This window comes from Triticum aestivum, chromosome 5A (assembly GCF_018294505.1).
Source record: "Triticum aestivum cultivar Chinese Spring chromosome 5A, IWGSC CS RefSeq v2.1, whole genome shotgun sequence".
NCBI lineage: Eukaryota > Viridiplantae > Streptophyta > Magnoliopsida > Poales > Poaceae > Triticum > Triticum aestivum.
In genome coordinates this window covers 485,644,859-485,654,718 of record NC_057806.1, presented here as the reverse complement: position 1 = coordinate 485,654,718, position 9,860 = coordinate 485,644,859, and the positions used below count along the sequence as shown (strand labels likewise).

Genomic DNA, 9,860 nt, shown 5'->3' with positions numbered 1-9,860 from the left:
TATTTTATAAGGTTATGTTGAATAATGCAATAAAGATGGTTGTGTGCATCACAAAGGCCAAGGGTAATCCTCCTTTTCCGGAAAAAAATGGAGACAACCTAGTACACTACTCCAGCGTAAAGCGACGTTGAATAGTTTTAATCTGAACTTTCAGTGACAAGCGATGGTACGTACGTTAGGAAGTTGTGAGCACGGATTGCCCCAAGTACACTCAAAACGCGCTAACAGCTGCAACATAATAAAGTGTCCACTAAAACGAATATCTGCATATTTAACCTCGTAAACCCTACTTAGCAACGTGATCACGCAGAAACGGCCGATACAATACATGGGGGACAAAATGGAGACACGGTTTGCGTGCAGCATAACTCAGGGTATATATTACACATGATTTAACCAGGACCAGGCGTCTCCTAATTTGTATCCAGCAGACTCGTCGTGAATGAATAATGCCTCATCGTACTTGATCTGCACAGTGCAAAGAGAGTTCAAAGGCCCGGTACAAAACTGACATGTGAATGATTTAGCACTTGCTTCACAGTTGTATGGAACAATTCAATATTCGAAGTATTAATCAAGGCTCAAGAAAAACATGTTCTGTTGTATCAAATATGAATTAAAAACTTATATATACTTCAATGTTCTTGTGAAAATAAGAGGACTGTTCCTTTGACCCAAACCTTTTGATGCCAACAAAGAAGGCCTAGATAGTGTGGGATTTGGATCAGATGTTACTGGTAACAAAGGAAGAATGTGGTACCTTCAACTACAGTGCTGCAGAACATAGGCAAACAGTCTACGGTCTACTTGTCTGCATGTCGGCGCTTGTGTCTCCGATGGCCATTGACCAAAACTTTGCCCTTATCACTCCGTGGGATTTTCTTCTTCTTGGTGATGCTGCATGAGAAATGGAAGGTTTCAGATCGAACAAGTACAGTCACAATTCACCTAAAGCCATGCCAAGCAACTATTAGCTGAAGCGTTTTAAATACACTACTGACCAGCAGACTTCTGTTAGGAGTATGTACAGAACATATACGGGCATAAGCAGCCAAGCAGCAGCCTACCAAGAGAGATAAGATATTTTAGACCATTTTATTTTAATCAGTAGAAACACATGTTATAAATTGACAGTTCAGTTTGTGCTTACCAGAAACCACACCAACTCCCCATTCACAAATTGTTTTAATAATTCATGTTGGTGCATGTAATCCAAGATAGTTACCTGAGCCTGAAAAGGAAAATTGCTTAGATTATTAGATACATGACTTGGATCTTCAGGCCATTTTATTGCAGTTGCTAATAGCAGAGAGATGTAGTATCGTTCAAGGTAAGTACGAAGGTTAGTTAACCATGATGCTGTTTCATGCAGCCTATTTCACCCACTAGCGTATACACAGTTCAACACAGGTTAGAGCAATTCAGCAGTAGTAGTAGCATACAAAAAGTAGTGTCAAAAAATGTCTTATATTTTGATATGGACGGAGTACATAATAAGTTTCTGGATCAAGACAGTATTTGAACCAACCAATTACCTAAGGTGCACAAAGTTTATATTTATTTTTTGAAAAAATGTAAAAAAAATCCCAGCATTGATAGAAAAGGAGTTTAATTACAAGCCTCCCGCAGCAGTCACATGCGACTACAGCAGGGCAAGTGGCAGCCCACAGCTGCTTAAGCCAAAACCCAGGCACTAGCTTCAGTTTTGATGGCATCCAAGAACTGTGCAAGGTTGGGGTGCACGCCCTTGGGGGAGGAACAAGAGGGAGGGTGTATCTCCAAGAAATTCTGGTAGGTCAGTACTCCCTCTGTATCAAAATATAAGACGTTTTTTGACACTGCCATAGTGTCAAAACAGAGGGAGTAGTATTTACCAAATAACCATACAGAAGGCCAAAGTGACATTATTAAACTATAACTAACTGTGAAGTTATATATATAGGTCTAAAAAATCTCATTAGATTGATTGATGAAATAATTCTATTAGAGGGCTGCAAAATTTACCAATGATACAGTGCAATATGCAGCAGAGAAAAATGCAGATACAGTGCTCAAGGATTATATAAGAATATATGAAAACAATAAAATTCAGCCAAGTGTTCAATAACTCAAAACAATAAAATTAACAATAACAGAAGCATAAAATGTCTAAAACAACAAAGCATTAATATTTAACTGGAAATGAGAAGCTGGAATACTTGAGATAACAAGAAAATTTAAGAGAAGAAATACCTGCTGATGGTATAAAGTAGCTGTGTCGCGAAGCTTTTCATACTCCTGGCCTGCCTTCTCAGTGTAAGGCTTCAGGGTGGTTTTAAGTTTGTCAACATGTGGTTTACTGGCCTTAGCAACTTGATCAATATAAGGTTTGGATAACTTCTTGGCTTCCTGAAAAAATATAATCAAGCGACATCAATTTACTACAATGACAACACTATGGCCTAAGTGCAATTGCTAAACAAAGAGGATCTAGTGTACCTGGAAATAGGGATCAGCAAGCTCATGTGCTTTCACAACATGAGGTGAGATAGCATCCTTTGATGCTTGATAAAGCTCTACTGATTTTGCTGAGACCATTTGCACATAAGGTTCTGCAATTTCCTTTGCAGTAGCCCAATTTTCTTTAATGACAGGAATCCATTTCTTCAATGATAAAAAAAGCATTGTTAGTGAGAATGAATAAAGATGCAAAAACTCAGAAACATCATGTGATACTTGCCTCACATGACATCCATATACAATAAGAATTGGCCATAAACACATGCATATATGACGTTTTTTAACATTTCAAATAAACTCTATGCTATTTTCTGACCCACAATCCCAGGAACAAGAATATTACCGCCTTAGCAGTTTCTATATGGGGTTCGGCCCATTCCTTCGCCTGCACTGTTTTCTCTGATGCCTGCAGTGATTTAATTGACAGGTTATAAACAAATACATGATGTGTTCAGCTTGGCATATTTCATAATCAAAATAAAAGCATAAATAAGCTAGGAGGCACCTTTTGCAATAAATTGTTGACAGCAGGTTTTCCATGTTCACTCCAGTGACTTGACATCAACTCCTACATGATAACATGATGAGTGTGTTGCGAAAAAGCAAAGTAAGAAGAGGCATAGTGCTTAGGTTAACTACTCCACTTATACCATATAGTGAGCTGCATGTGCTGCTAACCAAGGTGGCAACCATGCTCCATGAACCTGCCAAAAAGTAACAATCAGTAAACTACTCGCCACAATAATCACTTGTTAGATGAGGTTCAAATCATGTAAAGTGGAAGGATGGATTACACCCATGACAGGCATCGTCGTCATTATCATCCTTACCAGGAAGTTCTCAATGTACAAGTCACAACATGTGCCAGACAACAAAGATGCACAGATACACATCACACTCAGGTTCAGTGATTAGAAGATACTATGTTATCATTATGTAAAACTTCATATAGTTTACACCAGGCTGAGCTGGCAACTAAGTTGCATTTGAAATGTATTTTTGAAAACAACACTGACATACTGCACTAAGAGTGTGGAGCAAATAGGAAAAGGCTAATACAGTCTAGAATCTGTCATGTTACCTTACTGACATATTCACATGACAGCAGCTACAACAATAGAATGAAAATTACCTCTCCGAGCTGCTCTGATTTTGCTGTTGCTTCTAACTGCACCTTCATCAGCTCCTCCTACAAACACCAAAACAAAGGATTGAGGAGAATGCATCATGAAACTGCATAACAAAAATGTACCACTGTAGTCACATATATCACAAACCTCTGCAGCTTTAAGAGCATTTTTAGTCTTCTGAATCCTAACCTTTTGCTCGCCGCTTGTCTTTTGAAGCTATTAAAAAAAACATTATCAACTTGAGGACAGTATTCACCTAACAAAAAAGGTGGATTCAAGGGATATACCCTTGATTTCCCCGAAAGTCATGCAGGACAGCAGGATATGAGCCTTATCCCATTTTTGGTTTCACAACTATAACGTTTTAATAGGGAATGAGGCTCAGCTCTCCCTAAAATTAAGGAGATGATAATATATCATGCAGCCTGTTATATAATACTACGGAAATTCTCACTGTTTTCCAAAACATTTTCTTCCCTCAAACAGTATCATCATCAAATACGCTAAAACATTCCAGATTCTTCTTTAGAATTTACCCTTACTTTTGAGAAGTGTGCTGTAGCAAAGTTTTATATAGCATTGGAATCACATACAAAAAAGAAAATAGCAGCATGAACCATCGTTAACCCACTATGAGTCTGTAACAATGTATCGATCTCCTTTTTAACCATACCAAATTTATCATGTAATAAATGCAGAAACGGCAACAATGACGACTTAATCGGTGACAGCACCACAAGAGTTTATCAAAGGATTGGGCAATTACAAGCTTGTCCAAGAATTGTTACCTAAGTGTAGAAAAATAAAGATGCACATTAGCACAACAGACGACCACAGTCGAATACTTACTCTATCCAGCTTAGCATTCAGCTCTTGCACCTTCTTCTCTGCATCGGTGGCTCTAGCCTCCATGGTCGCCTTTTTGTTATTCTGTGCTTCTATGTCCTTCTTGAGCTTCTCAATCTGGAATAAGAAAGATAAGAAACCACATAATCCTAATTGTTGCACTCAAGTTTTAGACGTTTCATACACCCAATACCTGCTTCTCAAGCTCAATAGCCCGGGCATTGACCTTGCCTGCCTGCTCCTTTGCAGCTATAGATCCCTTTGACTGCATATGTAGCAACAGATGAGCATAATCGCTTTATCAGGGAGCAGGAATATGGTACAATATATTGTCCTTCACGAGATGGGTCACCTGGAGGGAAGTTATCTCATTCTGCAGAGTAGCAATGTTCTGTGACATCTCCCCAGTTACCTTTTCCAGTGTTTCGATGCCGCCGTCCTTGCTATTCAGCTCCAGTGTCTGTGCTGCAATGCTCGACTCTGCAAGGTGACAATAGCTGCACTGTTTCAGAAAGGATCAAGTGGCACAAACATGTTGCAATGACTAGAAAATGATTTTACTCAAACAAAAATTCTCGGGAGAATTGATTATAACCCCCCCCCCCCCAGCTCGTGTGCCTTGGATCTTAAGCCCCTTTCTTCGTCTCCCTTCCTTCTAACCCCCTCAGTTCTGTTTCGTTGTTGCTAATTTCCCCCTTTGGCATAGTTATCTCTTCATTAAGCTAATAATCCAATATATTAGTCTAATTATATTCTGAAATGACCACTGCGCCCTCGTATGTTTTCTTCAAGTCGCAAGACAGAGAAGTCGCTCGTTCGTTTATGTTTCTGCTCGCCCCGTCAGTCGCGAGACAGAGATGGCTTGCTCGGCCATGTTCGGCGTCACACTGGACTAGGTGCCAGGGAAAACGGAGGAGGAAGGGAGATAGTAGAGTTGGGTGCGCGCGTGCTCACTCCGGTTCGTTCGGTAGCGGCGGACGACCAGGAGACACGGGGTCGACCCGGAGGCGGGCGGGCGGGCGGGGCCATGGATTGGGGCCAGGAGCGCGCCCGGCAGCCGGTTGGAGTAGAGATTGGTGGTGACCGGCGGAGCTGAGGCTTGGCGGCGGCCGGCTGAGCTGAGGTCTGCGTCGATCTGGGGCTGGGTAGAAACTGAAGAGCAGTTCTGTCTAATCAGATGCCCTTTGGTTGGTTATATATTGACAAATATGTTAAGGATGCCAAAGGGGGGAGTTAGCAACAACAAGACCGAACTGGGGGGCTTAGAAGGAAGGGAGACGAAGGAAGGGGCTTAAGATCCAAGGCACACGAGCTGGGGGGGTTATAATCAATTCTCCCAAAATTCTCAAGTGACTTGACACCGTCTGTTTCACATTGTAACAAAAACTGTTTCAACCAAAGACATGCCCATGGAGAACCTCCAACTGAACCAAACCGGAGTAATTGTGTTCTTAACGCTACAAGCTCCTTCATGCATTTCAATGGTAGTTCAAGCAAGGGGCACTGGTTCCATGGCGAATTCCAGTTAGACTAAATGGCAGAACTGGCTCTCTATTCAGCGACAAACGAAAAACATAGGACTGGAGGAGCAACAACGAAGCTATTGCCCAACATTGCCACCAATTAGCCTGAAGAATTTGCTCTAGCCTGCATCTATGGATCCCTATTCAGCGGCCTTAACACAATCTCTCTAAGCCACCGACCAATATGTCCACTAATTACCAAATCCTTCCCCTATCTCGTCAAATCGCAGAAGCGCCTAGTTCGCCAGACCAAATTGCCCCCAAAACCCTAGCAAACCCCAGCGAAGCCGCTCGAAGCAGCATCAGAAATCCCAACCAACCACACCCACCCTCCCCAGAACCGAATCGAGCGGAGCAAGACGCACGCACCTAGCGCGGCGACCTTCGCCCTGAGCTGCCCCAGCTCGGCCGCGAGCACCGCCTCCTCCTGGGCCCTCGCCTTCGCCGCGATCTCCTCCGGCCGCACGTCCCCCGCTGCCGCCGCCTCCTGCGCCGCCGCACCGGCGACCGCGAGAAGCAGCACCAGCAGCGCCGCCGCCGCCGCGAGCAGCCCCGGGATCCGCATCTCGCAGATGGTGAAGTGCTCGGGGCCGAGGAAGGAAGGAGGAGAGTAATAGGAGTGCTCGCCTCGTAGCCTCGCTCCTCGGAGGCAGCAAGCCCAGATCGTTTTTCAACCGAGTTCAAGAGGGCGCACGTGGGTGCGGCGCTGGCTGCCGTGCCGAGGGAGGGGAGGGACAAGGGTGCGCGGCACGCGCCGCGTGCATCTGGGTTGTATCACTGCCCGGTGGGCCTGAGGATCCCGCTCCTTTAGGGCTTGTAAAATGCAAGATGTGTTTAGGAAGGTGCTTACAAAATTAGAGCATCTTCTCCCTTTAAAGTTTTTCTTATTGGCCTTCTGTTGAGGATTGAACAAAGGTGTAAAGAGGCATCGGATCTGGAGCTTTCTAAACTTATATTACATAAAGCTTGCTATATGATCTGGCGTGACAAACCAACACTCTAACCAACTGAGCTATTTCCCCTTTTGTAACTACTGTCAATTCACATCTTGACTGCCCGACTCATTTTGAAAACACTGGAAGCTGTTGATCCCAACATAGCATTCAAGACAATTGTTCCCTCTTCGGTCTCCCTCCATCCCCTTCGTTTGTTTTGGGTCTCACCGCACGCACTTTACTTAATGAGTGAGTGAAGATCTTCCTTCCCCCTTGTGTTTTGCCAAGGACTGAGTCCTCACTTGTGGCGGAAAAAAGTCTATCATCCCACCTGGCCTAACCGGGGGGACAGTCTACAAGAAGCCGGCGAAGCTTTAGCCATTGGACCACATCCATCCATCCTCTTACCTAAAGACGCTTTTTTCTTGTTCGTTCTTCGAATTACGCTAGTGGAGACTAATCCTTCCGGCTAATGAAGATACTACCCCAGTCTTTCCATTCATTCCTAGTGGATTCTTCTTATCCCTTTTCATTGAACGGACCAAGTTCACCTATACGAGAGTGAGGAATAGAAATCCTACAATCAACTTCCCACATTTGATGTCCCGTTTGACGATTCTATTGCGTCTTTAGAAAAAAAATGGAGAAGGACAATGGTCGTTAGTCAGAAAAGCTATAACTATCAATTCAAATTTTGAATGAATAAAATCTCCCCAAGTAGGATTCAAACCTATGACCAGCCAGTTAACAACCGACCGCTCTACCACTGAGCTACTAAGGAATAACGGACTTAAGGAAGGTGACTCACGTTCTTTGGCTCAACCAACCACCGACCGAAAATCCAAAATGTGTGTCACTTTTTCTCTTTCACATAAACCGGGAGAAAGGGTGACGATAGCAATCCCCTTTGCCTCCCCGGCCGGGGCAGGACAAGGGTGAAAGATCGTGGATGTCGCCTAGAGGGGGGGTGAATAGGCGCTTTAAAATAATTACGGTTTAGGCTTGAACAAATGCGGAATAAACCTAGCGGTTAATTTGCCAAGCACAAAACTTAAAACAACTAGGCTCACCTATGCGCACCAACAACTTATGCTAAGCAAGATAAACTACTAGGTGATAGCAAGATATATGACAAGAAACAATATGGCTATCACAAAGTAAAGTGCATAAGTAAAGAGCTCGGGTAAGAGATAACCGAGGCACGCGGAGACGACGGTGTATCCCGAAGTTCACACCCTTGCGGATGCTAATCTCCGTTTGGAGCGGTGTGGGGGCACAATGCTCCCCAAGAAGCCACTAGGGCCACCGTAATCTCCTCACGCCCTTGCACAATGCAAGATGTCGTGATTCCACTAAGGGACCCTTGAGGGCGGTCACCGAACCCGTACAAATGGCAACCCTTGGGTGCGGTCACCGAATCCGTACACTTTGGCAACCCTTGGGGGCGGTCACCGGTACCCGTCAAATTGCTCGGGGCGATCTCCACAACCTAATTGGAGACCCCGACGCTTGCGCGGAGCTTTACACCACAATGATTGAGCTCCGAACACCACCAACCATCTAGGGCTCCCAAACACCCAAGAGGAACAAGCTCAAGGGTACCAAGCACCCAAGAGTAATAAGCTTCTCAACTTGTAACTTCCACGTATCATGTGGAGAACTCAAACCGATGCACCAAATGCAATGGCAAGGCCACACGGAGTGCCCAAGTCCTTCTCTCTCAAATCCCACCAAAGCAACTAATGCTAGGGAGGAAAATGAGAGGAAGAACAAGAAGGAGAACACCAAGAACTCCAAGATCTAGATCCAAGGGGTTCCCCTCACAAAGAGGAGGTGATCGGTGGAAATGTGGATCTAGATCTCCTCTCTCTTTTCCCTCAAAAACTAGCAAGAATCCATGGAGGGATTGAGAGTTAGCAAGCTCAAAGAAGGTCAACAATGGGGGCAAAAATGAGCTCAAGAGATTGGGTTCATTGGGGAAGAAGACCCCCTTTTATAGGTGGGAAAAAATCCAACCGTTATGCTCACAGTCTGCACAGAGCGATACTACCGCTCCAAGGAGCGGTACTACCGCTAGGGCGGAAGTACCCCTTTGAAAAATAACAGCGAGGAGGCAAAAGGCCAGTAGAACCGCCAGAGCGGTACTACCGCTCGTCCTCACGGTACTACTGCAAATGGTAATGGTACAAAAAAAAATACTTCCATGCCTACTTCCGCTGAGCAAAACACGAGATTTTGGTCCGGAGCGGTACTACCGCTCAGGAGCCGCGGTAGTACTGCTCTGGAGCGGTAGTAAAAAATTACATCTGCTCTAGCCACGGTAGTACTGCTGCAACCTTTACAAAAACAGCCATAACTTCTGCAAACGGACTCCGAATTCAATGAGAAAAGGCCCATAAGAAAATGGTGAGAACCCTTCCTCGGAAAAGACCGGTAAAACCTCCAATACCGAAAACATCATAGAAGATGCATGCGAACTCCGTTTTCGATGAACTCAAGCTTGTCATCAAGATGACCATAAGCTCTAAGAATCACAAAGAGAACCAAGAAAGATGATGCAAGGATGCAACGGTTTGATCTCTCTACGAATGATACGATCAAGCTACTCATCGAGAGCCCCCCTTGATAGTACGGCAATCGATCCTATGACCCGGTCTCCCAACTACCATCATGAGACCAGTAAAATAGAAAACCTATCAAGGGCAAACCTTTGCCTTGCACATGTTTCACTTGAGCTAGATGATGACGATCTTGACTCCCTCAAGTTGGACCACCTTTCTTGATTGTGTTGGCTCGATGAAGACTAGTTGATTGCTCCCCAATACTCCACTATGGGTGAGCCACTCTTCCGCACATCTTCACAAGTCCATTGTCACCATAATGGACGGCAAGCTTCAAGCATTTGATCTCTTCATGATGCTTCACTT

At 44.4% G+C, this 9,860-nt stretch overlaps 1 protein-coding gene across 2 annotated transcripts; it reads right to left on the bottom strand.

The window, feature by feature from the left end:
• Window positions 1-229: 229 nt before the first annotated feature.
• On the bottom strand, window positions 230-6,697 carry LOC123104239 (uncharacterized). Of its 2 annotated transcripts, none has more exons than XM_044526006.1 (15): window positions 6,368-6,697; window positions 4,888-4,955; window positions 4,669-4,740; window positions 4,479-4,592; window positions 3,777-3,845; window positions 3,632-3,688; window positions 3,150-3,203; window positions 3,005-3,067; window positions 2,843-2,905; window positions 2,479-2,643; window positions 2,233-2,388; window positions 1,151-1,231; window positions 1,002-1,063; window positions 761-897; window positions 230-468 (listed from the first exon to the last, which is right to left on the bottom strand). In XM_044526006.1, exons 1-14 carry the CDS (start codon window positions 6,561-6,563, stop codon window positions 804-806), a joined length of 1,314 nt encoding a protein of 437 aa, XP_044381941.1. In that variant the 5' UTR covers window positions 6,564-6,697; the 3' UTR covers window positions 230-468; window positions 761-803. The 2 variants fall into 2 exon arrangements, with proteins under 2 accessions (XP_044381941.1, XP_044381940.1); XM_044526005.1 differs by having other exon boundaries at window positions 4,828-4,955; window positions 6,368-6,694.
• Between the last annotated feature and the right edge of the window lie 3,163 nt (window positions 6,698-9,860).

Coding starts and splice junctions, on each gene's coding strand:
- LOC123104239 (XM_044526005.1), bottom strand. CDS start 6,563: ATGCGGATCCCGGGGCTGCTCGCGGCGGCGGCGGCGCTGCTGGTGCTG. Junction 3,068..3,149: donor CACATGCAGCTCACTATATG/GTATAAGTGGAG, acceptor GTTATCATGTAG/GAGTTGATGTCAAGTCACTG. Junction 2,906..3,004: donor TCAACAATTTATTGCAAAAG/GTGCCTCCTAGC, acceptor AAATCACTGCAG/GCATCAGAGAAAACAGTGCA.